A 27,543-nucleotide genomic window follows, 5' to 3' on the forward strand; every position below is an offset into this window, starting at 1 on the left:
CACCCTCAGCTCCAACTTCAGACCCCAGTCACAAGTCCAGGTTGTCACCTGTGCTTCTGACCAACCAGCTGCAGATTGGAGGGTCCAGGAACCCCTCCTGGGGTTCATTCAATTTGTTAACAGTGGCTCACTGACCACAGATGACCAGTTCACTATAAAAGATATATAACTAAGGGACAGCAGCTGGAAGCAATGCACAGGGCCAGGTGTGGGGTTGGGGTCCTGCCCTCCACACGCTGTCCTTTGGGGTTTATGAAGCCTTCATTCTGTAGGCATCGATCAACTCATTGGGCCTTGGTGACATAACTCAACCTCCAGCATCCCTCCCCCCACCCCGAGGTCTGGGGGTGGAACTGAATGTTCCAACCCACTAATCACAAAGTAGGTTTCCTTGGCAACTAGACCCTGTCCTTAGGTCCTGTCCAAAAGTTGTATCATTACAGTTAACAAGACCTCTATCGCTCTCGTCACTTAGGAAATCCCAAGGATGTTAGGAGCTCTGTGGCAGGAATAGCTATAAAGACCATACATAGATTTATTCTAAATTACCAGAACACAGAGGATGCAGTTGGAGAAAGCCTAGTTACTACACAGGTACACCGAAGAACTAAGGGAGCCAAAGCGGCACGCTGGGCTCTCCTGGCGCTGCCTCTACGCCAAGCCCGCCCTTGTTTCCCTGTCCCAGCTTTAGGAAACGCACTCTCGAAACAAAAAAACAAATAACAAAAAGCCAATGACAAAGTAAAACGTGAAAACTATCTTCTTAGCTAAGAATTTAAAATGAGAAAGCATGACTTAAAAGTTGACAAATAACTGCCTTTGACAAAAACAAAGTAAAATTGGAGAAAATTTATGACCAAAGAATTATCTCCAAATGATATTTGAGGCTCCACACGAAGAGTATTATTGAAATCATGCCAGTTTTATCAAATATAATATGTTTATTTTGAAGAACATACTCGCAGACAAGTCAATAATTTGGTTTAACTAGGAATTATAGTAGTGTACAATATGCTAAATGAGAATGCTATATTGAAATTGTGTCTAGGACTTTTTAATAATTGATTATTCTGATAGTTGGAGACACAGTTGAAGCATCTTTTTCCTAGTCTAGTGATTAATTCTTGACACTTCATCTTGTGATAAAGACTAACATACTTTAGACAGCTTTAATAGAACAAATTCATTCAACAAAGTTGATTATACATTCTATAAAGTACATTCTCACTGTGTGGGTGGAGTCTGTTTTCAAAAGGGAGGAAGAGTAGGGCACCCTCAGCCAGTCACACGGCCCTGCCCACAAGTGGCTACCCTCCTCCAGACTCCTCCTTAGCACTGCACAGTATCTGGGTCTTGTCAGTGGTCAGGAGAACTCCCTCCATTTTCCATCCCCTTCAGCACCGCGAGCTGCTATGATGTACAGAGTTCTTCTGCAGCCTTCTCCAAATAATCACCATCAGCCCCAGGCTCTCAAGCTCCAAAATCCTGAATATTCAGGGCTTCTTGTCCATGACAGAGAGGAAATGGTTTCCCCACATTAAGTTCTGTAGGTTATATTTATTTCAGAAGGGGCCTCTCTGAAGTTTAAAAAAATGAAATTGAGTTTCATTATGCTATAGAAATAAAAAACGTGAAGATTTGTCCTTGGAGGTCCACTCATTAGCAACTTCAGGGTCCTGACAGAGGGTCAGTGCTGTTATAAGTACAGTACTGTTATTACTACATTTAAAAATGCCAGTTAGGTTCTGTCAGAGGTTGAAGTCTACAACTCCTACATCATAAGAATGACAGGTGACACTTGAATGAAACTGGCAACTGTCCTCCAGGAAGTCCCAGGATTTACAAGATGCTTCGGGTGTGACTGGTCACAACGAGCCCTTGTGGACAGGGAGAAGAGGCTGATACAAACCAGACACAAGGCAAGGCGGTGAGTGGTTGAGAAAGGATGAAAAGCACTTGTTAGGTGGCACGTTTGATGGAAGGGCCAACTCCTGGAGGTCAGGTCTCCAGTCCCAAGGGACAAGGGACAAGGACTCTCCTGCATCCCACCCCGTTCAAGTGCCTGGGAAGATCTGTCTCATCTCTGTGGAGTGCAGAGGACTGGTGGTGACCCCAGGTAGCGCTGAGCTCTTCGAAGTTTCCAGAGTGATGGAGGCAGCAGCGGGGACAGACGGGGTGTCCCTTGAGCCATGAACTGGAGTGAGACAGTCACTGAGAGGTTCTGAGACTCCATCTCCCAGGGAGCGCGGTTTAGCCTGAGACACTCTCCTCCCCTAGCCCAGAGCGCTAAGATCTGGGTACCACAATCCAGAGCAGGTTTTCCGAGTCTCCTCACTTAGGGGGCAGTGTGGGCTTGGGCTGAAATGGCAAGTTTAATCAGGGTGCTTGGCAATGACTTTTAGGGCTGATTACAGTGCTGTATATTTTCTTACTGTTTCTGGTAAGATGTTAACATTACTGGTTCATTTACTATTTGACAGAGGAAGAATTCAGTGGAGGCACCTAGGAAGGAGGTTGAACAGGATCACTCTTCAGTAGTATCCAGCCTGGACAGAGGAGAAAGGGGTGCAGGTCACTCTGCTGGTTTAGAAACCCACCGAACCGGCTCTGGAGCGTGAGCTGGGCCTGGGGCTCTAAGTGCGTTATACAGGAAAGTGTGTCACCCCTGTCCCCAAGAAGTCCAAGTGCGATTTGAACGGAGGATAAAAGATTATGCTCTCCCCTCAAAACAGGAACAAGACAGCTGATGAGGGAGGCGGTGTTCTGGCCGGTATCACCGGGTCAACTTAGAGTAGAGACAGGAGTTTAAAATGCTCATTTACTGTCCTCACATTGTCAGCAGGAAGCTGAAAGTCTCTACGTGAAATCTGAAAACTGGTGAGCAGGGCCAAAGCCACTAAAACGCCAGAGCAGGACGGAACCCAGCCCACACCCACTGAGGCCGAAGAGGCGCTGCCACAACACGACCTTCGAGTTCAAGTGGCATATTTGATTTCCAAAGGCCGAACCCACACCCTCCACGACCAGTGCTTTCTGTCGCTTGTGTTAAGTTTCACTGGAACCTTCTCTTGTGTACTTGTATGTACACACTTACGTGTACAGAGAAAACTGCCTCCCGCTCTGAGATTCTGACATGCTCCCTTTTGATTTCCCATTTAAAAGTGTTTCAAATCCATCCTAATTCTGGCAAAGTGAATAAAATCACATCCACACATAAACAAAACAACTAGTACAGGAAAGCAATTTCAGAAAAATGTTCACAATTACAATAAATAAAGATTCCTCCAGTAAAATATGTGAAATAAAAGGTGAGTCAATGTTTTAAAAAATGGATAAAAGCTCCAAGCGAAGAGCAGAGCAGCAGCAAGAGGAAAAGAAAACCAAACCTTTACCTAGTCTCACGCTGAACCCAAACCAGTCCAGACAACTCACACACCCGCTCACAGCTCTGGGAACTGGGGGTGGAGCACAAAGGGGCCGGCCGCCCACTCACGCCCACTCCCTCCCTCTGTCGGTGGGCGAGCCGAGGCCTACGGGCAGGTAGGCTCAGAAAGGGCCTTGCCCAAAGTTATCTCAGTTGATCTCAAAGCCACATTTCTCGTTCCCAGCTGAACATGTTTATACATTGCTGCTCCTCTGGTCCCTTAGGGAGAAAGGCCTGTCTGCCAAACCCTTTGGGAACTTTGGGCAGAGCCTGCCTGGCCGGTCCCAGCCTGCCTGGCAGGTCCCAGCCTGCCTGGCAGGGTACCCTGCCCCGTGGGAGTCTTCCGAGAACCACGGCCGGCCTGGGAGCACGGTGAGGACCACCAAGCGTTTCACGAGGCTAAGGAGTCCATCCCGACCAAGAGGACACGTGTTGAGCCGGGGCTGGTGTGTCAGGAAAAGCGGAGAGGCATACACTGACTGGAGACCCAAACGCGCCTCGGACCTCAGGAAGATTGAAGAAGAATGGCAGAAGGCTCCTAGATTGCACACACTAATTTGCTACCACGGACTCTAAAGGCACATTTTTAAAAACCAAAACAACTACTCAAAACAAAAAGGGACTTAGAGGTTTTCAGAAGATCCTCAGACTGTGAAACAAAGAGCTCAGTGTCTGAACGGCGGAGACTGGGGGCTGGCGCTGCTCCGGGGAGCCCCCTTGTGGAAATGACGTGTGCCAGACCCTGCTAGGCCATCGCCTCTACACTTCTTTAGACTCCAGAAACCCACCCTCACCCTTTTCAAATCGTGGAGAAGTTTTTACACCCTGATACTCTGGGACAAAGTCCTAAGTGCCTGAAGACAACTTAAACCTTCTTTTCCCAATAACCCCTAAGCCTCCAGCTGTAGAAAAACAAACGCCTAAAAGAAGACATGCCCCACAAGGCCCACTTCATGTGAACAAAAGGAGGCGTTCCTACCACACTCTTGGCACATAGAGCTGGGCTCTGAACTATGCTGCTCACTGCTCACTGCTCACCACACGGCCAGAAAAACCCACAGGGCCTTTCTCCCCAGCTCGGCTCGGAATTTCCGAGAAAACCCAGATGATTTCAAAGGCAGCTGGTATCTCCAATTGCACCAGCTGTGATACTACGAGCCAACCCCCTTTCAAATTAAATTTACACAAAATACGGATATAAACACAGCTATTTTCCAGCCCATTCCTCATATGTGTTGTCAATAGGTTCCCTCTGGTGTCACAGACAGCTGGCTGAGAGTCCCGAGAGACCACACCTTGGCCTGTCCTTCCTCACTGTCCTTACCGTGGATTTTCTCCTTCCCCGCAGGGACGCACAAGCTGCCTTGGGAAGCCAGCAGTCGGGAGGGCCTCTCAGCAAGCCCACGTCTATAAGAACTAGTCACCAAGGACAGGCTTCACATGGCGGTCAAATTCAGAGGAACAGCCTGCCAACTTCCCTCCCAGAAGTTGTTTTCCCAGCACTCTCATGCACCACAGGACTCTCTGCCTCCACAGCCTGGCCCACCGCTTTCGTGCGCACTCAGAGCAAAACCGAGACTGAGGCGCCAAGAATGGAAGGTTCCGAGGGCCAGCTGGCTCGGAGCTTTGTCCACAGCTCCCGTGGTGATGGAGGCCCTGCAGCCACTGGGGCTCTGGGCCCAGAGCAGCCGAGGTTCCCAGCAAGCAAGGGGGGGTGGCTGTGCCCCCGTGAGACCATCTTACAAAAGCAGGTGGCTGGCCAGTAGGCCCGAGTTCGCCAACGGAGTTAATTCAGAAACTAGAGGAGCCCCCAGGACACAAGCAGTGCAGCGCGCAGCCACTCAGGTGGGTCAGCACGACTCACCTTGACGAACACAGCGGCCATGATGCCCAGGAAAGCAAGGAGCAGCAGGCTGAGTTTTCCTTTGTTGAACCGTTTCAAGAGGAAAAACTTGGCCCAGTTCACCTTTGACTGGCTGTTGGGAGGATATCTGAGTTTGTTAGCACTTTCTCTCTTTAAACTCTTTAATAAACAGGCACGATGATGAGAAAAAGTATCGAAACTATGTTGTCCGTGATAAGCTCCCATCCCGCTTGAACCTGAAACAGGGAATTGACAAAGGAGGCTCCGCTGTAGGTGACACCAGCTACTTCTCTATGTAAACGCTCCCCACTGCCTCTCGCCCCTGCCCTGTTTATCTTCTTGGCCAGCACACGTGGCTCTTTTCAGGGAACCTTTCCAGAGCCCCAGCAAGCTGAGCCTCCCTGTGCAAAGAGTGCTCTGTAGAGTAGGGCCAGCACGTTCAGCTCTCCGGCCAGGGCCCTCACTGAGGCCAGGGACAGTGCTATGCGTTCTCTGCTCTCCCTCTCACAATCCCACGGGGTCACAAACTATCACCACCCCCAATTCCAGAGAGGGAAAGGGAGCTTAGCAGGGTCAGGGGACCCACCCAAGATGAAAAATGCAAAGCAGAACATAAACCCAGACTGGCTGCACTTAAGTGCTGTGTGTGTGTTCTGTGCCCGCCATCCCACGCAGCTTTAGTTACCCACAGCTTCCTCTAAGCTCCCGGAAAGGAACCAAGTCCAGCAGGACAGGGTCATGCAGCTGGGTGACAACAAGTAAGTGTGAACCTCTGCCCTCCCAAGGAGCCCCGCTCTGTGCAGCTTTCACTCCTCTGACCCAGGCTGTGTGCGGGGCAGACCCTGGGGCGGGGCGCACTGGCACCTGCACCGGGCAACAGGGGGTCAGGAGGCAGTTCACAGGGCCAGGCTGCCAGCCCACCACTGAGATGACAGCTGGAGTGGCAGGGAAATTTGGCAATATATATCAAAAGATAGGCATTTTGAAAAGCATTTTAAGGGCATACACCAGAGATTATCTTTAGATACAAAAATTTAAATTTTTTTGCTTTGGGTTCTAGTTCTACCTTTTCCAAGTTTTCTTAGTAAGCCCAACTTCCTTTCGCACTTAGGGGAAAGAGGTTGGTTTTGTCACACAGAAGGGGTCAATGGTGCCCAATGTCACCTGTCAAAGACAGGTCTGTGCCCGGGCCACCATGTCTGCGCTCCGTAGGCGCCTGTGCCCTTACAGGGAGCAGTGTCTGGCCGCTGCTGTGGGTGCGAGCAGGATCCTGTGCGTGTGGAGGAACCAGACACCCAGAGGCTAATGTAACCCTTTAAGAATGGGGGCAGTGAAACATTAGTGACTGCAGCCCAAATCCTGCTAATCAGCCCTTCTTTCATTCACTACCTCTCCATACCCAAACACACCTGGTCCACCAGCAAACCGTGCTGCTCTACACCCCAAAACCTCCACTCCCTTTCCACCAGCAACCCTGCCACCATCTTTCCACCAGCAACCCTGCCACCATCAAGTAACCACCAGTGCCAGTCTCAACCTTGCAATGTCCCCCAGCCCAGCATCTCCCCACCTGTCCTTTATGTGAATCACTGCGCTGGGTGCTGGCAATACGTTTATGTCCCAGACAGGGACCTGTGGCAATCTGGAAAGCAGCCCAGGGTTTCCTGAGACAAGCTTGCCTTAAGCAGGAAGAGGTGGTTAACAGGCAGACCAGGCCACCACATTCGCATGGAGTAGTTTGTTTATGCTGTCACGGAGAGGCAAAGCAGGAGCTTCCAAGACAATGGCTTTTACTGTTTGCTTTTTGCTATGCGAGTTCTTATACATTTGTTCATTTGTAACATCTCTAATAGATAATAGATAATAGATAATAGAGAAGCTTAGATTCCAAAGCAAACAATAAAAAAATGAGGTCCGTCATCCCAGGTGAAAAAGAGGCGGGTAGGTCACAGCCCAGAGGGAGCAGCAGGCTGTGCCCACAGAGCTCAGCGGAGAGGGGGCCCCTTTAGGCCCAGCCTCTCTGGAACACGGGAGGCTCTTCTCACAGTGCAAACCAACTCAGGCAGTGGCCATCCCCGGGGCAGAGGGCTGGGGAGCAGCCCAGAGAGCACCACTTAACGCCACCCCTGCAGACACACAGGGACCTGAAAATGCTTGGCCGGCAGTCTGCTCTGGCATTCTGAGCCTCTCGTATGCTACTGCCCTTCAACCAAAGACAGGGGCATTATTATTTGAGACCTGACTGTTGGCCCCCCTAAACCCCTAAATCTGGGAGAAGGACAGTAGACAAGCAATGAAAGGAGCAAAATAATGACAGACTGGTAAGTGCTACCAAGGATGGGAGGGGGGGGTGACAGGGCAGAGACGGGTCACGCAGCAGAGAGCCTGGCAGGGCAGGGACTCCCTGCGAGGTGGTCAGGAGGGGACCGTGGAGCAGAGCCACCCCAGCAGCAGATGTCTGTGAGAGCCTGAGGAGGGCCTGCTGTGGGCAGGATAGAGGACACTCACCCACGCCTCCAAAGGGCAGAGAGCTGAGCATGAAGTGCATGATCACGTCGTTGGCTGTGACTCCGCCACTGGATGTGCTGTCAATCATCTGTCGGACAAGCTGAGCAACAGAACATAGGTTCCGAGTCAGGAGCGCCACAGCGGGCTGGGTGCTGGAACACACGGTCTGCCTTCAAGTGCTGGCACAGCTATTTGAGTTTGTAGACACCGTGCCAAGAGCTTCACCAAAAATAAGTCTTTCTGCCATCCTCTCTAGAACACCGGAGTCTCTTGCTCTTCCCAAGTCATGGAACAACTCAAGGAGAGGCAGATCCCCAGACCAAAGGACAGACAGCAAACACGCTCACTATTTAACCTCTCAGACGTACATCTAGCGCTTTGAGGGAAGCAGCCCCGAATTGGTCCTATTAAGTTAGACTACCCAAAATGGCAGCAAAAGCATTTTTTTAAAGTAAGAGACCATTCAAACTACACTCTGGCTTTTAAAAATTGTTAGTATTTCTCTATCTCTGCTTTAAACTACAGAATATGACTTAAGTTGTTTTGAAATGCAACAAATATTTAAGATTTAGTGCCAGTTTCTGAAGAACTAGATTGCTGTCCTAAGCCCCTGACAGGGAAAAAGACACTTGCCGAATGGTACAAGTCACCCGCCCTGGGTGCCAACAAACCTGAGGGTTCTTCCTAGGCAACAGCAGGGGACTACTCACCACAGATCACCCAACTGCTGTGCACCCAGCAGAAGCACTCCCCTCAAGTGCACCCTGGCCAGGAGACTTGAGTTTTAGGGTCCCATCCACTGCATCACCTAAGGACATTTAAAATGCCAGACCTCCGCTTGTGCATCATCCCTTCTTTACTGAGCTGTATTCCCGTCTCACTTAGCACACCTACAGTGATCTGCACCTCAGCAGCACCACCAGCTCCTGAAGCTGCAACAATCCCACCTGTCTACCACCACCAGAGGCTCACCGATACATTTGAATCGTAAGCTCAAACCTCGACTGTCCCATCTTCCCCTTTAGATCTCGCTTTTCTTCAGAGGGCTCTTGAACCTACTTGCCCACCTTGAGACCACTGTCCCTGAGCAGCAGCCAGTACCCTTGTGATGCAAATAAATCAGCCACACTTACTGCACCTTTCCAGTGGCCATGCTGCTGTCACATGGCATAAAATGTTCCCCTATAGGTACAGTTATACCATCATCACAACAAAGCAATGTAACTGGAGGAACTGAAGGTGTCACAGAGGTCTCTGTCCCACACAACCCCGCCCGAGTGGCTGTGAATACCATCTGGGTAAAAGGAGGTAGGGAGCTCTTACACAGAAACGTACAGCAGATTCATGTCAGAAAAGCTCCTAATGGCAGTACATGAAATTCTTCCAACAACAGGGGAGGTACTTGAGTTAAAAAACTTGTGACAGTCACCCGTGGAGACACAGATCTTTCCCAAGGAGCATAGGAAAGGTTACAGCCAGAACCCCAGGGTCTTATTACCCAAGACAGCAATCTAGGAGCAAAGCCTCAGTTGGTGGATTCTGGTATCACACATAATACACCATCATTTGCTTTACCACAAAGAGGGAACCCGAGTTACAGTAGTGGCTTATCACAGTTTGCTGTTCTCTACAGTTTACCTTATTGTTATGAGAAAACACATAAAGAGCCAAGGGCTTTTCACGTTCATTTATGAATTTTATGGCTTCATCCTCATTCTTCACAGGCACTATTGGAAGAATTGGTCCAAAAATTTCTTCTTGCATCACCTTGGTTTCAGGATCAACGTCAGTAAGTATTGTTGGGGCTAAAAAGGAAATAGGCAGTGAAAATGTTACAGAAGACAGAAATGCAAAACGCTCACCTTACACTTTTTTCATCAGGTCATCAATCCGTCCTGTCTCTATTCCTACCCAAGTGCCATCCATTGGGAAAAAGTCCTGAGTGTGTGGTCAAACTGTGCAAATTAAATGACCACAAGCACATGAACCAGAGGATCCTCATGCAAACCAAAATAAAGATATATACCTGGATATAAGCTATACATGTTTAACACATTCATAGCCATATTCATATTTATGTTCATAGCAAGAGATTATGTTCACATCTTTCTGGGAGCAGACAGACCCTCTATGGATGAAATCAGTAATTCTTTTTTTTTAATCCTCACCCAAAGATATGTTTACTGAATTTTTTAGAGGAGGGAAGAGGGTGGGAGGGAGGGAGGGGGAGAGAGGGAGAGATTGATTGGCTGAGATGGATATTGATCAGTTGTCTCCTGTACCCTATATGCGCCCTAACCAGGGACTGCACCTGCAACCCATGTATATTCCATGACAAATCAAATCTATAACTGCTTTTTAGTGCACAGGATGTCACTCCAATCAACAGAACCACCTGGCCAGGGCGTTTCTTAATTCAAGTGCTTTCTTTCATAGAATCTCATTGACCTTTATTTCCATTCCATTATAGATTAAGAAAGCATATTTAAATGGTCAACAGTCCCTAACCCTTAGTTCAGTGTTCCAGCCACTATGGGGAAGGCGCACAAGAAAGCAGGGTGGTCTGGATGTTGAAGAAGCTTTGCAGAGCATCCCAACACTCACTCGAGTCAGTCACCTCTCTCAAAAAGAGTCTGTGATCGCACTGGATGGTCAACCAGAAAGGAAGACACCTGACAATGACGAGGCGGCTCTTTCCCTTTGCTCTCAGTTTCCTACGAGGCTTCAGCAATGTGGTGGCAGCTCTTGCCAGCACACTCCACTAATGTAAAAGCTGCTTCCCTCGTCAGAGGACTGATTGGTTCGGGTGTCCACCCTCCTCTGCATAGCCATGTGCTCAGGTAAGATGACCCTGACTCTAGGTCGGAGGAAAGCCCCTAAGTAGTCTGAGCTAATCATGATAGACCTTTAGTCCTGCTGTTAATTAGCCTAGAAGTGGGGAAAGTCAATATGCTGAGGATGGGGTTTTACGAGGCTATTCCTGAGCCAATGAATTCACAGGCCAGAAGTACTGTGGGACTGCTCATTATTGGAGAATACATTTTCCTTATTGCTTAAGTCCTTTAAGTTTGTTTTAAGTTTCTTTTTTTTTTTTTTTTGTAATTCACAGCATCCTATCAGATAAAAGAAGATAAGTAAAGCTAGTTGGGGCAGTTTTTCTGCCAACTAAATGTGTAATTCTTCTTTTATGTTTATTTAGAAAAATGTGCTTAAAATTCAAGCTAATACATAATTATGGCAAAGGGTAAAAAACACAGAAAGATAGTAAACAAATAATGTCAAACACAACAGAGCAAAAAAGTTATTTCTGCAACAGCTCTGGCAGCAGCTGCTTGTGGAATCATGGCTGAGCTGCTTCTTCCTTTGTGCTGTTTTTCCACCCACACACTGGGACTAATCACACAGAGCTCTATTCTGCTTCTCAGGGCACTAAGGAAGAAGAAAATTAGATAACATATGTGTAAATATAAAAAAACCTATCACAACACAGGTGATATCATTAAACAAGTGCATACACGTGACCATCTTTTAAGGGTTTATAAAAGTACACCAGAAAGCAGTATTTAATAGTTTTTTAAACACTAAATATCTGTTTGTCGTCAGTAAACAGTGTCAATAAAACTGTCAAATTGCCACTGCCCCATGAGAAAAGGTGGATTTCCATTACCTATGTAGCGGGTGGCTTCATCAGTGTCCCCACCAAAAGCTATCTTTTGTCCTTCAAGCAAACTTAGTAATCTCTTAAAATGACGAAGATTGATGATTCTTTCATAATCAGGAGATTCTTTTATGTTTTCTCCATAAAATTCCTATGAAAGCAATAATGTTTAATTGTCACAAAAGATCCTGATTTCAATTTAATAAGTATAAAATCTACTCATGCCCCCAAATCAAATCAGCTTTATGCCATCACACCCACCCCACCAAGTACTTCAACAGTGCAGACTGTGCCTGACTTACAGGGTTCAACTCCTGATTTCTGGATTTTATGATGGTATTGAAGTGATAGGCATTCAGTAGAAGCCATACTTCGAAGTTTGATCTTTTGCCGGACCAGTGGTACGTGGTACAACGCTATCTCACATTGGGCAACAGCAGCAAGATGACTGCCCAAGTGCAGGTGAATGTAAGTGTTCTGAGCACATTTCAGGTAAGCTAAACTAAGCTATGATGTTCAGTAGGTTAGGTGTACTAAATGAATTCCAATTTACATATTCAATTTATAATGGGTTTATCAGGATGTAGCCCCACTGTATGTCAAGGGGAATCTGTACTAGCTATGAACTCCTTGGCATGTCAAGGATGAGAATTAAAGCACGCACACACACTTATCATGTTCCATGGTTTCAGGGGTTCAAGTAGATCTCATGCAAGAGCAGGTGCAGAAGGAGGCCTCACTCTATTCCAGGGTCACCCTGGTTTGCCCCTCCTCTGTGGCTGCTCTCTCGCACAGAGCTGTCTTACTGCAGCAGAGACCCTCTGGCCTGCAAAGCCTGAACTGTTCACCAGCTGGCCCTTTACAGAAACAGTTTGCCAAGCTCTGTGCTATCTCATTGTTTTATAACTTCTCTAGACTGGTATTTCCTCCAGGCTCAGATAACAGGGAAACCACTCAGAAGATCAAAGTACAGTTTTGGTAAATTAAAGTAGTAAAACAACCCCAAAGGCCATATAATCAATATTTATTATGTAAAACAAACACAAAAATCATTGAATTGCTGCATCACTTCAAAGCCTTATGAAAGCTCTCAGCTTACTCTCAGACCACGAGGAGCCCTGCTCCCCTACTCTCCACAAACAGCCTCCGGTCTGGGCGGTGGAAGATGTCTAAGCTGCATGCTGAAATGCAAGTCCCTGGGCCCCAGCTCCAGTGCCAACAACCATGGTTTTCAATGTGGCTGTGCCTCAGCATCACCAGGAGACCCCAGACCACCTGAATCCCAGTCTGGAGGGCACAACTGGGAACTTCTCTTATGTGGCTCCCTAGCGACCTCAGTGGAGAACTCCTGTGTTAAATGTATGAAATGCCTCAAAGAAAGACTGCAGGCTCACTCCTATGAAGACGAGCTTGTCACCCTACCCTGCTAAGCATGTCCTCTCCCATTCCCACGTATTTCCAGTCTACGGAAGTCTTTAAGCTGCTCTTTGTCAGCCCACATTCCCCAAATCTAGCCACTTTCCCTCTCATGTTCTCCTTGTCTGGCATCGTCTTCAGTCGCATCACTTCTGCCCAAGACCCCTGGTGCTCAGGCCCACAGTCACCCTGTCCAGAGCACCGTACTTCTCTACCTTTCCTGGTAGAGTTTATAGTCTCTGCTCACAATGTTATTCTTTGGTGCTCTTGATGCTTTCTCTCAGTGCTCAGTTAGCACCTGTCAAGTGGACAACCATTTCAATTCTCTCTCCCACCCAGTGGCATAATGGCCCACTGGTGAACTCTGTCACACTGGCTCATCCCATTCCTTGCCTCATTCCAAATTATACGTATCTTCGAGGCTGAGCTCAGGACACCACCAACCAGCCTGCCTTGATTCGCTCGCTGAAGACCTTTAAATGCACTAAAAAACTGATAACCATGCCAAGAATATACAGTAAATAGGTATTTGATTAACTCACTCCTCCAAACTATTGGCTTTCCTAAACACTCTACATACACAAGAACTGATCACCTTACCTAGCAATGACCACTATGCCAAAGAACCCTGATTATACTTCCAAGCATTAGCAACATTCTCTCGAAACCACAAAACTTGGTTACTTACTTTATTTTAAAGCACTGATTTTTCACCCAGCATGCTGCAACAATTTGTAAAACATGCAGTACCTAACTATGTAGTCAGGAACACTGACCTTTTTCCCTAGACTGTCAAATAAAAAGTGACAACAGCCACACAACAGCAACCACCCAGTGTGAATGACTCCAAATTATACTGTTTTTTAGGGGGGGCAGAAATTGTCAAAAACTGTATTTTTCAGTGTGCTGGATTTTAGTAATTAGTTTGTATGCGTGGCATGCAATGAAAAAGGTTGAAAATTCCTGTTTTAAAATATATGCCACAATTAACCAGTTGTTTCATCAACAAATCAATTAATCTAAGTGGGTTTAACACCAGCCTAACCTTGCTCTCAGTAGGCATTCTATAAAAAGGGCACAGAGCATTTTTAATCAGCCAATAGTTAAATTTAGTCACACTGGAATTTTCCTGGGAAAGGGAGGGAATCTATAAAGAGTTGATTTGAACCACCTTAATGAAACCAATGAAATCAGACGTATTAAGCACAAACCTTCACATTGTCCTTAATCTTCTGCACAACTTGATTCTGGATAGATGGTTCACAGAGGATGTAGTCAGGAGCAATGCAGGTTTGACCGCAGTTCATGTACTTCCCCCAAGCTATGCGTCTGAGGTGGAAAACCAGAAGCCCTAGAATTAGGTCTATGATTCATCTGTTACATAATTTTGCATTGTTTGACTGTTTCTAACTAGCCTGTAGCCATAAACTTACTTGGTAATCTTTATAAAAAAATATAAATGTTTTAAGAACTCATCTCTAAATCAGCTGACTGGAACTTAGAATGCATTTTCCAAACTGTGGGAAGTACTTGAAAGGGCAGGGAAATTCTCATGCCAGCTCATGGGAAATGGGATTGTAGAGCAGTGAAGCCATTCCTTGCTACAAGAAAAGAGACAGCCTCCCCATACCCACTTCCTCCTCCCACTCCAGCCAAGAGAACATCAGAGATGACAGGAGTTCCACAAAGACTCAGCCTCTTCTGGCTGCAGCTTTAGGTCCTGCTGGCAAGGCGTTCAGGCTTGCAGAACAAGAGCCCCTCCCTGCACTGGCAAACTGTACCCATGTAGAGACCAAAGTTCATGACGTAAACATTAACCAATGGAAGGTCCCACCCTCCGTTGTGGCAAGCAGACTTCTACTTACGAAGCCAGCGTCACCCCGGCCCAACCCTCTACATCTCGTCCTTGCTGCCCATCTCTGAAGGGGAGAGAAAGCCACAGCACCCTGAGCACATGGTCAGTTCTGGGTTTTGGAACTTTCTGATAGCTAAACCTGATTTAGCAGAGAGAATCTGAAACCTTTTGTTTTCTAGTTCCTTGATGCAAGATGCTAGTCTAAGTTAAAAGAAAAGTAATACTGGTTTTACCAACAAAGGAACTCAGTTAAGAGATCAACATAACAACCTTTCTATTGAAAATTTAAAGATTTTTATTAGGCATACACAGTGCTTTGGATTACCTACTTCCTGGATCATCTAGCAGCAAAATAGTACCATTTCTTACAGATCTATAATCTAAAGAACAGAAAGCACCTTCTCCACAACTCCTAAGGGAAATCTTGTCATGTCATGACCTACTGCTCATCTCTGTAGGCAGTGGCACAAAGGGAAAGACTCCTGCTGCCCCTGAGGACATCAACCACCGAAGCTGAACAATACTTCTTGCTCGGGGTCAGGAGGCATGGGTTCCAGTGCAAAGAGGACACATTCACCTATTTGGAAAAGTCTCCACTCTGCTAGGCCAACCCCAGATGACCAGAGAGCCAGGCTCACCTGCAGGCGATGTCCAGGTCACAATCTTTGTCAATGTAACATGGACTCTTGCCTCCTAGTTCAAGGGTCACAGGAGTCAGATGCTTGGCAGCAGCTTGCATGACAATTTTTCCAACTGCAGTGTTTCCAGTATAAAAAATGTGGTCAAATCGCTGCTTCAGAAGCTCTGTGGCTTTGTCAACACCGCCATTAACAACAACATACAGGTCCTTAAAGAAAGACAGACATAAACACTCACACTGCCAGATTAACCCAATTGTGTGACATGAGCAGTTTCTTCACCAGAAACTCGTAACATTGAGTAAAACCACGAAAAGTTGGAGGCCAGCCCCTGCGAGGACAGAAAGGGAGCAGACAACGGAAAAGGGCAGAACAGAGTCAGATGGCATCTGAGAGCCATCAGCCTTCTGTGGAACTGACTGGAGGGCACAGTGTTTCCAACATGAGCTCATCAATGAAGACAACAAAGAGAAGAGAGCAGATGGGTAGACTTGACCAGGGAAATGTTTAAGACGGGGGCTGTGCAGGTTGGAGATTTGGGTAAGAAAACAGTGGCTGCTGTGAATGACCACAGGATAGGCCCCACCCTCATGTCTTAACCTGAACACTCTCTCCCTACACAACACAGCGCAGGGCTTAGCCTGTGGTAGGAACCAAGCAAACGTCTGCTGAATGAATGGTCTGCAAAGCATAACAGGCGAGAATACTTGCTTTTGAAGTCAGGTCTGGGCTAAATCTTCGCTCTGTGACTTACCCAGCTCACAAGACCTTTGGCAAGCACTGAACATCTCTCAGCCTGAGTTTCTTCATCTGTCACCAGGAAGCAGTCACACAGCTTGGACTGAACCCTCGCATGACTGTGCTACTATTAAAACTATTATGAAAGAGGAAACATCTTGAAAAACAACATGTAAAGTAATGACAGAATAGATGGCAAAGAAGACAAGAGATGAGTTCAAAAGATTCTGAGGTGCAGGCATGAAGTAAAAGTTGGCTTGTGGACCTCATGCTCCGCTTGGTCTCTCGCTAATTAGGAGGGCTAATTAGTCCTCATTCACTTCACAGTTCAACTGCCAAAAAAATGTTTCAAGTTTTAACTTGCATATGACTGAATCAGCAGAGCATGTGTGATCGATCCCCACAACAAGCTAAGTGAGGTGGGGTGGGCATTACTCTTATCCATCTGGACTGTCAGACAGTGAAAAATTTACTCCCAGCCAGGGGCAAAGTAGGACCTTCAAACTCTATCTTCTGGTTCCAAGTCCTACTCAATCCATGACATCTCACTGTTTTTATCCTTCTTCTGAGCTAGACAACCACAGCCATCAGAACAACATTGTTCTGTGGGCTGCTGTAACAGCGCTTACGATGACAAAGAACAGTATTATTCCAAGGGCCAGAGTTGGCCTCTAGATTATTATATATTTGCAGTTACAAGTATGACATTTTAAAGCCATCTGTCAATGAAAATGAGATAAGGACTCCTTCCTACAGCAAGTCCCCGTGGAACTAACAGTCCCAACTCCATGGTGGGGCCTCCTGCACCCCCTCCCGGGGAAGGTGTGAGGACCTCGGATTTGAATGGAGGGGTGAACCACCTGTGGTTGAGATCATTCCCATCATTTGGCTTTGATACTCTCAAATGCCAGCACTTTAACCCGAGTGATGGTCCCCACTCTGGCTCAGGAGGCCATTTTCCTTCCATAGTTTCATGCCACACACAGGCTCACTTTAAAAACACAAGTGTTGTTACACAGTCGTGCTCCACTGAGACAAGAGAGGTCGTCAGCCCAGCACAGCACTAGTTCCTCATTAAATAATTCTCTCTCTAAATGAATACATCTAAAACCATGTTAGACACGATTAGATAAATACATCTAAAATCAAACAAAGGTCAATCCAAAATGCCAGATGGCAGAAGAGGATCTATACATAGCAGGGGTGCCTATGAAGCCAGGGGCCCAAATGTATTTCCCAACCACAGCAGCTGAGCTATTCCACAGTTTATTTTGGAGCTTAACTTCTTTTATTAAACCAGCTGCTGGAAGCTTAAGGAAACGCAAACAGATCCCCAGCTATCAATCACACACACTAGTAGAGAGGTCAGATGGGTGCTCCCCACAATAAGCAGATGTGCTGAAAATGGTCAAGACATTCTTACCTGGTCTAAATACTGGGGAAGGAGCCTAGCCAAGATGTTGGCTGTATTTTCACTTACTTCAGAAGGCTTGATAATCACAGCATTCCCTAAATAAAGCAAAATGCAGGATATTATCATCTAATGCTCAACTAAACTTTTTAATAGCTACCAAAAGGGTGTTCATGTAGGGAATTCAGGCTAAGTATTCCAATTATTTCTTTTGCTCTTCATGCTGCTCTTTCTTCCTCATCATGAGCATAAGAGCTTGTCTCGGTTTTTCAAATGCTAACTTCTTGGTTCTCATTATTTTCAGGTATCTGACAATAGGCTCCATCAGCCTCCCCCACTCTATCTTTCCATCACTTTTCTCCCACTCCCACTCTTGGATTTTATTCTCTGTCTTGCAATTATTGGGCAAAAAGGCCTTGTCAACATAAAGCTATTGACCTGAATCCTGCAGAAGTGAGACGTAATCTCTTGGCATTTACTAGAAACCCAAGCTAGCTTTACTACCAAAGCCCTTACCTGAATGAAGAAATGGTCAGACTGAATCAAATGGTTTATCCAAGGCCAGAGCTGGCAAGTGACACTACATTAGAATATGGATGCCTGATCCCAAATTCCTGAGGCTATACTTATGCCTTTATACCCTCATAAGTTTATTTCCTGGGTGCTACGAAAAATAGTTATGCTGTCCCTGACCAGTGTCATTCAGTTGGTTGGGTGTCATCCTGAGAAGCAAAAAGTTGCGGGGTTGATTCCCAGTCAGGGCATATGCCTGAGTTGTGGGTTCTGTCCCCAGTTTGGGGCACATTCCAGAGGCAGATAATCCACGTTTTTCTCCATCTTTCTCCCTCCATTCCCCACTCTCTAAAAATAAATAAATAAAATCTGGGGGAAGAAAGTTACTCTGCAAATCTATGGAGCCCATTTTTAAAAATATATATTTGTGAATTCTCAGTACACTGCTGGTGTAAACCAAGGCATACCATCAAAGCAAATGTATTTAATTAGCCACCATCCTTAATTTATAATCAACGAGAGAATAAGACCCTCTAAAATGGTATAAAGACATAAACTGACATCAGACCTGCAGCAATGGCTCCTATCAGCGGCTGAATGCTGAGAACAAAGGGGTAGTTCCAAGCTCCTAGAATCAACACTACTCCCAAGGGCTCTGGTTGAATGTAGGCCTCATCCAGCATGGTGAGCAGGTTCTTCTGGGCTGGTTTACCAGTGACCCATTCAGGAAGCTTCTCTAGCACAAGATCAATTTCCCCAAGAATGGTAATGACTTCTTGACTGTATGCATTAAGTTCACTCTGTTAGGAGAAAATCACAGTAAACCTTGCATGAGTATGACACATTGGCCCTGATGTCAAAAACTTCAGGCCAGGTACACCTGTGGGGAACACTGGTGTTATCAGACTAGCTGATTTGCCATCCAGATTTCTGTTGCACCCTCCAAACTCTCAATCAAGACTTGCTAACTTCCTCTCTAATATATTCAAGCCCTCTAAATCTTTCTTTAGTGATCCAAGCCACTGAAAAGCAGGCTTAAACATACCTTTCAGGATGACTTCCCTGATTAATAATGGCTTGCTTTGATCACCATAGCAACTATGCTTTTAACCTGTACCTTAATATTTCACCCTTAATACAATGGCTTATAACTATACTCACGTTTCGTCTGTGTGTGTTTTGTTTCCCAACCAAATTTAAAACTCAAGGTCAAGGAACTTACTACATTCCTTTAGTAATTCTATATACGCCTTTATTCACACAAACATTTGATAGTTGTAGAATAAATGATTTTGACCTTTAAAAATCTTAATGATCCCATCTTGTTTATTTGATACTACAGACCCTCTCCACCTAAAGTACACTAAAGGATATTTTATACTGTTGTTACTATTACTATTAATGTTATTATTCTTCAAAATAATCTTTGATTGGGGGACATGAGGAAGTAAGCAGGAGCCAGAGCAATGTCTTGTTACCCCCGGAATAAAGATAAAAAGTAAAAACAAAATGACAATATTATTAGAAAATATAAAGGAATATTTTTATGACCTAATACTACCCAAACCCTTGCTACTCAAAGCTTGGTTCCAAAACAGGCAGCAGGGCATCACCTGGACCTTATTAGAAACTTAGAATCTCAGACTTTCTGAACCATAATTTGCATTTTAACAAGATTCCCCAGGTGATTTGCCAATGCACTAGAGCTGGAGAAACAACGACCTAAAACGAAGTCATGGAGGATAATTTAATTGCAAAACAACCAAAACCCTCGTCTACAAAGAAACAGTAAACAAAGTTGGAAAACAAGAAATAGGGAAAAAATACCTGCAATATATTACAATGACAAATTACCGAAATCCATGATATACAAAAAATTTCTATGGGAAAACAATCATAAATGCAACAGAAAACAGGCCAAAAAATATATATATGGCATTTCACAAAAAGCCAGAAAATGTAACATTTCTGTGTTTGCTGACACGCACAACAGGGCTGTCGCTAAGCAAGGTGGGAGGGTCGAGAAAGTCAGGGGAATTTTTGCTTCATCTTAACTGCTGGAAATAATACTCCCACCGTACCTGCAAAATCAAAAATAATGAAAAGCAAAAGCTCAGGAGCAGTGCACTCTCCAAGTAGGGCGTACCTTGCACAAGTCGGAGGCGATGGCCGCCAGGATGTCCTTCTCATGTTCCTGCACCATCCTGCGCAGAGCCTCCAGCTGCTGCAGCCGGAACCGCAGGGGTCGCGACCGGCCGGTCCCGAAGGCGTCGCGAACACGCTGGACGTGGCGCTCCATGGTTTTCCTCCTGCTAAGAAGACAGGAGATGTCGCGGGTCGCCGTGGCAGCAGGAGCGTGATGGACGCCAGCGGCGGGCGGGCGCCGCTGCCGTCTGCCCCTCGCCCCGGGTCCCGTGAGCCCCGCAAGACCGACCCCCAGCCGCGTGACCCCACAGTCATCGGCCCCGCCCACTCCCTGGGGCCAGCCCTGGTGGGGGTGTTGGGGTTGCGGCCTGCTGACCAGACGTGTCCTTGAGTGGTTCTGGGGCCGGCCACGAAAGGTCCGAGAGAAGAGGCTTGGGGTGACAAGGAGAGTCGGACGCTAGGCAGGATGCGCTCACCAGCAGGAAGCTCACCAACAGGAAGCGCTCACCACCAGGATGGACGCTGGGCTCACGCCTGGCGGGGGGGGGGGGGGGGGGGGGGGGCCCTTGCTCCTCCGGCCTCCGATTGGTGGCGGCCGGGGGGGAGGGGGGCGTGACGAACGCGGGAGGCAGCCCCTGCCGCATCCCGCGCAGCCGCAGCACATCATCAGTATTTTCTGAAGTTACCCTGGCTTGTTTCCTGCCACCCTGTGCTCCCTGGCTGGGCCCTCTGGGTTCTCTTTAGGAAGACCTCTCTCCCTTTCCGTACTTCTAAGGCTGGGGTGTCAAACTCATTTTCACGGGGCCCACATCAGCCTTGAGGCTGCTTTCAAGGGCCAAAATAATTTTAGGACTGTATAAATGTAACTACTCCTTAACTGTTAAGGAGTTGAAATTACATCTGGCCCTTTGAAGGCAACCGCCACGCTGACATGGCCTTGGTGAAAATGAGTTTGACACCCCTGCTTAGGGCTCAGGTGCCCCAGGGCTGTGTCCTTGGCCCTCTTCGCTGTTGACAGTTGCTCCTCATCCAGTCCTGAGGAGGTGGTCAGAGAGGTTTCAAATTCCACCTGCGGTCTCACCCTTTCCTCTGAACTCCAAGGGGTACATCTGTTCAACTACCTCTCATTCACCTGTATTTGAACTTCCAGTAGGCATCAGCAAGTTTGCTTCAAGTAGAACTTTTGATGTATCCTCATCCATCAAGCAAAATGCACACATCCTCCAGTGTTCCCAATCTCGATAAATGGTAGTGCCTTTCATCCCACTCAGGCCAAAGGCCTTGGAATTGTCCCTGAAGCTTTTCTTTGGCCCTGTCTTCAAACAAATAGATTGAAGCCGACCACTTCTCCCCAGTCCAAGTCAGAATCATTTCCACCTGCACTGGAGATACATCAGCATCCTACCAGCTTCCCCACTTCCCTGCACTCTGGAGGTGGTCTGTCAGGCCTCAGATCTGCATGTGCCATTCTACACTTTGTAGTGCAGGGGCCCAGCTCTCAGACCACCTGGCTCCTGCCAGTGGGAGGCCTGAGCAGGTAGTAAAAAGGCAGGGAGAGGAAAGTAACTTTTGCTCCTGGATTCAATCGTGTGCCAGTTGCTGGCCATTTCCATAGTGGAAGTGGAGGTGGGATGATTCCTGACTTTAGCAGTTCCTTCCTTGGTCGAGGTGGCACATCTAGTACATCAAGGAGGGTGGTGACAGCATCTCCAAATGGCACAAAATCAGGTCCCCCTCCTGTGGGTTCCATCCAGGGGTATTTGGAACAGCGTCTAATCTACATCACCCCAGGCTTCCTTTTGATGTTTATTACTCTTAAAATTCCCTGCACCTAAAATAACTATAGAGCAGTTTCTCTTTTCATGGCTGGATCCTGACTAGTACAACTTGCTATATATACAGCCTTTTCCCCACCTACCTGTCGGCAACCCTTTCAGAGAGTACCTTGACCATGTTACTTCCCTGCTCACAACTTTCTGCTTACTATGACATTTAGAATGAAGTCCAAAACTACTCCATATTCTTCAAGCCCTATATGACCTGGCCCCCGGCTTCCTCTCAGACTTCATTTTGTATTATTCTCTCACTTAGTTGGAGTGGTTTTCTTAGTTTCCTTGCTGTTCATTGAATGCTAACTGTGTTCTCACCTCAGAGCTTTTGCACTCTGCTGTTTTCTTTGCCTGAGTGCTCAGCTAACTTCCTCACTTAGTTCAATCTCTGCTTAAATGCTACATCCTTAAAGAAGCCTTCACTGACCATCATGTCTAAAGTAGCAAGTTCTGCTGCTCTGTCCCTTACTCTGTTTTAGTTTATTTCTTTATGTCTCTCTTCCCCACTGAATGTCTTAAAAGTCAGGGACTTTTTCATGTTCACTATAATATCATTCTTATTATAGAACAAGGCCAATAGTAGGTACTCGAGAAAATGAGTAGTAAACTCTCAAATACTCTAGTTGTCACAGGTGTGCACAGGTGTGCACAGGTAACCAGGTTCTTAGTGATCGAGAACAAAGAATTGAACCGAACACACAAAGTTTATAGCATAAAGAAAGAGGGGAGGTTTATTAAGTGATAGTACACACCACAGGACACAGGAGTGAGCCAGCTCTGAGCAGAGGAAAAAAGGGCACGTGGGCTGGGGGATTCCATTCTTATAGGGGCAGAAGCCCCCTGCTAGTCTTTGGCGGGCTTTTCCTGCGCAGGTACAAGGAGTTGGATTTCAAAGCTACTGCGCGTACGTGGTTTCCCATGACTTTCTTGATTGGCTACTGGAGAAGGGAGTCCCACAATGTTATTTCATTATAATGATATTATAATGAAGCAGGGGTAGCGCGCAGGCGCATTCTATGATTCAGAGTTATCCCAGAAAACAGGAACAACCCGTCTTAGGGGGTCTTTGTCATGTATAGGTGTTTTCTACCTCAGCCCTGCGGGGCCTCGGGAGCTTCCTTCCTGACTACCTCCTGCCTCATAGTCTCAGTGTCTTGGCACTGTCCCTCAGTGTGGTTTTCTCAGCAGCCTGTAAAATTTGAGGCTTATTTAAAGAGAGATTCTTTCCCTGGCTGATGTGGCTTAGTGGGTTGAACATCATCCTGTCAAGTAAAAGGTCTCGGGTTTGATTCCAGGTCAGGGCACATGTCTGGGTTGCAGGTTCAGTGGTGGAGCTTACAGTCAATGTATGATAGATGTTTCTCAAATCAATGTCTCTCTCCTCTTTCTCCCCACCTTCCCCTATCTCTAAAAATAAGTAAATAAAATATTTTAAAAAATAAACAGATTCTTGGTAAAGGAAGGAAGTAGGCATGACCATCAAACTCTTCATTACCTCCACTTCTCCATTGTGTCCTTTTGGAGAGAAAAAAAAAGTCCACCAAGAGATGTCATGGTTAAATGGGAGACTGCAGGTGAGCAGTCTTCTTACATTTCAGGGGAAAGTCGTAGCCTTCAACAGCACCAAGTCTTAAAAGCAACTCCATAACTAACTGCATGGGCTACCTGTGCATAGCAGGCCAACTGTCCAATGTCAATATCTAGAACTGTGTAGCAATGTTTTAAATCAGCTCAAAGTTCACCACAGAGTTTACCCAATTATTTTTTTAATCTGATCTGAGTGGCCATTTGTAACCCAAAGCTAATAAACATTATGTAAGAGACTAGAATAAATTGAGGTATGAACCATGCCAAAATTTTTTAAATGTAAGTAATGAACAGATTTTCAATAGAAAATAGAACACAAATCAGTATCATCTAAAGCAATTAATATCTGAGTAGCAAAGGGCTATTCCTGCTGAGGATAACATGTGAGGATAGCTTTAAAATAATCTATTTTGAGTCTAATGGCACAATCAGCAAGGGTTTGGCTCCTTATCAACTCTTGAACATTCATTAGCTGTAGAAATCAATTGGTGACATTTTTTTTCAGACATATTTTAAAACCACATCCAAATGCTTAGCAGAAAAATGTATTATATTTATAGAACCAAAAAGGAGCCTGGGAATTCTTTTACCAAATTTTGAAGTTGAAACATTCTCCTGGCTTTTGAATATGGTATATGAGGGGGTACCCCCCCCAAAAAACAGAATTTATTTATTAAAAATTGTGTGTTTATTCTTTCATGTTTAAGTTTTGGTCACCTTCAAAGAACTCTCCATTTGATGCAATACTACTATCCAGATGTTTTTTCTACTGCTCAAAACATTTTTTGAACTTGTTGAGTTTGATGCCTTTTAGTGCTTCTGCTGTTTTTTGTTTCACCTCTTCTACATTGGCAAAACACTTCCCTTCGAGGGCTTTTTTTATCTGGGGAAACAAAAAAAGTAGCTTTGGGCAAGATCGAGTGAATAGGGAAGTTGGGGTACAGGGATCATGCCATTTTTTGTCAAAAACTGCTGATCACTCAGTGTGTTTGGAATATCACCCAACATGAAATAGGCAAATGTGTTTGTAACAGGGTGCAGCCAAGAGGGGGGACCCCAAATAGGGATTTGGAATGGGGTCCAGAACTCAAGGTGTTTAGGAAATATTAGGATGTCCTCACCCCCTTCCACAGGTGTGGGCTGGGGGAAGGGACAAATGGAGCAGGGCCACTGAGAGCTGTTTTGCATAGCAACAGCTTTGCAGCTAACCTCTGGTGTGGTCATTTAACATATCTATAACCTTTAACTGGTTGTATAGATACGTTAAATAGCTGTGGCCATGCTCTGAGCCAGGGGAATGGAAGTAACTTCCCCACCAAGACTTAACTTGGGGGCAGGTCCCCCGAGTTACAGTGCCTGCATGGGAGCTTGGAGAAGATTGGCTCCAAGACAAGGCTCCACGCCTGCCCAGACTCACAATGGCAGCCCAGTAAAGCTGGAAGGATATGAGAGTGCGGTCAAGTGTAGTCAATTGTGGGTGGATTCGGAAATGGGCCTGTGGAGGAAGATTGGCGCGGGGATTTAAACCAAGACGCAGCAGCCATTGGAGAGAGAATCACGCGGTTCTGGCAGAGGGAGGACCTCCGCAGCCATTGCGGAGAGAGAACCACACGGCTTTGCCAGAGTGGGGACCCCCCGCAGCTTTAGAAGGGGGAACCACCACCCAGCTTTAGCAGAGATCCCAGCGACACAGATGATGGTGCTGGGAACCAAGGGAGGCCTACCAGCTGAGAGGGATTACTGGGAAGAACCGGGAGCTGCCTGAGCCACGGACTCCTAATCTTTTCCTGAGATATGGTACCCCAGACTGGGCAAAGGGGGAATGAAGGACTGTGTGTGTTTGTGGGTGTTTTAAGGGACTTGGGATTCTGATGAAGACAATAGGCCACTACTTTAAGTCTGTATAGCATTAAATAAACATTTCCTTTCCTTTTCACAAATCTCTGGCACTGAGAGATGTCTTTCCTATAGGCGGTGGAAATAATGAAGCTGGGGGGTTCCTTTCGGTAATAGTATATCGCCCTTAGGCCCCACCTTGTTATTCAGTAACAACATTCCCCCAGGAAAGCTGGTACCACATTTACTCATTAACCAATATGTAACTTTTTTTCCTTCTATCCCACCAACTATATAAGTCCTCAGAACAAAGGACTTGCTCTCTCTCGGGGGCTCAGGGTGCTCTTGACTCTTGGGCCATCGGCCTCTGGCCACTCGGCCTCAGGCTGCCCAGGGGCTTGCCACCCTGGTCTTCAGCCTCTCTTGCTTTTCTCACCCCGCTTTGCCCTGAAACTTTGTCTTTTATCCCCTGTTCTACCCAGTCCTGTTCTCTTCCATGGGAATGCACCACTAATAAACTGATTTCATACTACTAGATTTGCTGAAATGTAATTCTTTACATCCGTCAGCAAGAAGAACCTGGTGCCTCCCGTCAACACCACCAGTACCATACGACAGTCTGGTAGCTTACCTCTTCTCTGCTTAATGCTTGATAATGCAGGGGTTTTTTTTTCAACTTAACCATTCTGGTGGGTATATAGTGCTGTCTTGTTGTGATGTTAATTTGCATTTGCCTGATGACTAACCATAGTAGTCACCTTGTCATGCATTTATTGACTATTTACATATATTTCCATGGCAGGGAATAGCAGATTTTATGAAAGGTGTTTAAGACAACAAACCTGAACTGAATCCTCAGACTGCCTTGGACACCTGTCCTAACTCTGACCACACTCTTCAGCAAATACATGCCTAACATAGCTGCTTGTGTCCACAGATCAGGAATAGAAAAGAGCAAACACAGGACCCATGCATAGGTAGCACACACATGCATACATATACCTCTAGGAGAAAGGAGATAAAAGTCTTCTACAAAAGAAGAAGTATCCAGATGTGTAATTCTCACAATCTCTTGAAAGAATGAAACATAATCTTTGAAAAAAAAGAATAAAAGCCCAAAGAAATACTGTACAAGATTGAAGGATAGAAAATAAGACTATAGAAGAAGAAAAACAAGAATTAAAACTCAGTAAAGACTTCTGGCCAAGATGGAGGCATAGATAAACACACTGTGCCTCCTCGCACAACCAAAATAAGGACAACGACAATTTAGAGACAAAAAACAACCAGTACTGACAGAAAATTGAACTGTATGGAAGTCTGACAACCAAGGAGTTAAAGTAGACACATTCATCCAGACCGGTAGGAGGGGCAGAATCGGGTGGCCGTGCAGAGAGGACTCAGCAAGGTGGCAGCTGGCAGACCCAGCCAGGTGGTGGGTTGTGGAGGGGTGCAGCGCACAAGGTGACTGGTGGACCAGGCAGCCCCACATTTGCACGCAGATAAACCAGGCAAAATTGGGAAGTGAGACAGACTGCGCATCCCAGGGTCCCAGCGTGGGGAAATAAAGCCTCAAAACACTGATTGAAAACACCTGTGGGGGTTGAGGTTCCAGGAGGAACTCCCAGCCTCACAGGAAAGTTCATTGGAGAGACCCACATGGTCCCAGGGTGTACACAGCCCACCCACATGGCAATCAGCTCCAGAAGGGCCCAGTTAGCTTGGGGGAAGCGGGGGAAGGGACTGAAATCCGGCGGAGTGTGGAGCAAGCACCATTGTTCCCTCTTAGATCCCTCCCCCATGTACAGCATCACAACCCAGTGACTGAGTTGACCCACCCTGGTGAACATTCCCCTTACAGGCACGTCAAGACAAAACAAAATAATGGCCCAAATGAACGAACAGATCAAAGCTCCAGAAAAAATACAACTAAGCAACGAAGAGATAGGCAACCTATCAGATGCACAGTTCAAAGCACTGGTAATCAGGATGCTCACAGAAATTGTTGAATTTGGTCACATATTAGATGAAAAAATGAAGGCAATGCTAAGTGAAATAAAGGAAAATGTACAGAGAACCCATAGTGATGGGAAGGAAACTGGGACTCAAATCAATGGAGTG

The 27,543-nt window shown here is 46.3% G+C and overlaps 2 protein-coding genes across 4 annotated transcripts in view; one reads left to right on the plus strand and one right to left on the minus strand.

Moving 5' to 3' along the window:
* SLC47A2 (solute carrier family 47 member 2) overlaps window positions 1-5,270 on the plus strand; it is a 31,563-nt gene extending 26,293 nt beyond the window's left edge. The window contains exon 17 of the mRNA XM_045824620.1: window positions 4,773-5,270. Coding sequence (XP_045680576.1) covers window positions 4,773-4,844 — 72 coding nt within the window. The 3' untranslated portion in view covers window positions 4,845-5,270. The remainder of the gene's footprint in view (window positions 1-4,772) is intronic.
* On the minus strand, window positions 922-20,697 carry ALDH3A2 (aldehyde dehydrogenase 3 family member A2). Of its 3 annotated transcripts, none has more exons than XM_045824624.1 (11): window positions 20,547-20,697; window positions 20,172-20,334; window positions 18,594-18,825; window positions 17,525-17,610; window positions 15,364-15,572; window positions 14,082-14,199; window positions 11,464-11,605; window positions 9,435-9,601; window positions 7,797-7,896; window positions 5,289-5,524; window positions 922-2,546 (listed from the first exon to the last, which is right to left on the minus strand). In XM_045824624.1, exons 2-11 carry the CDS (start codon window positions 20,322-20,324, stop codon window positions 2,532-2,534), a joined length of 1,458 nt encoding a protein of 485 aa, XP_045680580.1. In that variant the 5' UTR covers window positions 20,325-20,334; window positions 20,547-20,697; the 3' UTR covers window positions 922-2,531. The 3 variants fall into 3 exon arrangements, with proteins under 3 accessions (XP_045680580.1, XP_045680579.1, XP_045680581.1); XM_045824623.1 differs by having other exon boundaries at window positions 20,172-20,337; XM_045824625.1 differs by having other exon boundaries at window positions 20,172-20,337; window positions 20,647-20,681.
* Window positions 20,698-27,543: the final 6,846 nt, after the last annotated feature.

The sequence above is a fragment of the Phyllostomus hastatus genome, unplaced genomic scaffold (genome assembly GCF_019186645.2).
Source record: "Phyllostomus hastatus isolate PE091 unplaced genomic scaffold, TTU_PhHast_1.1 phas_scaffold_55, whole genome shotgun sequence".
In the NCBI taxonomy this organism is placed as follows: Eukaryota; Metazoa; Chordata; class Mammalia; order Chiroptera; family Phyllostomidae; genus Phyllostomus; species Phyllostomus hastatus.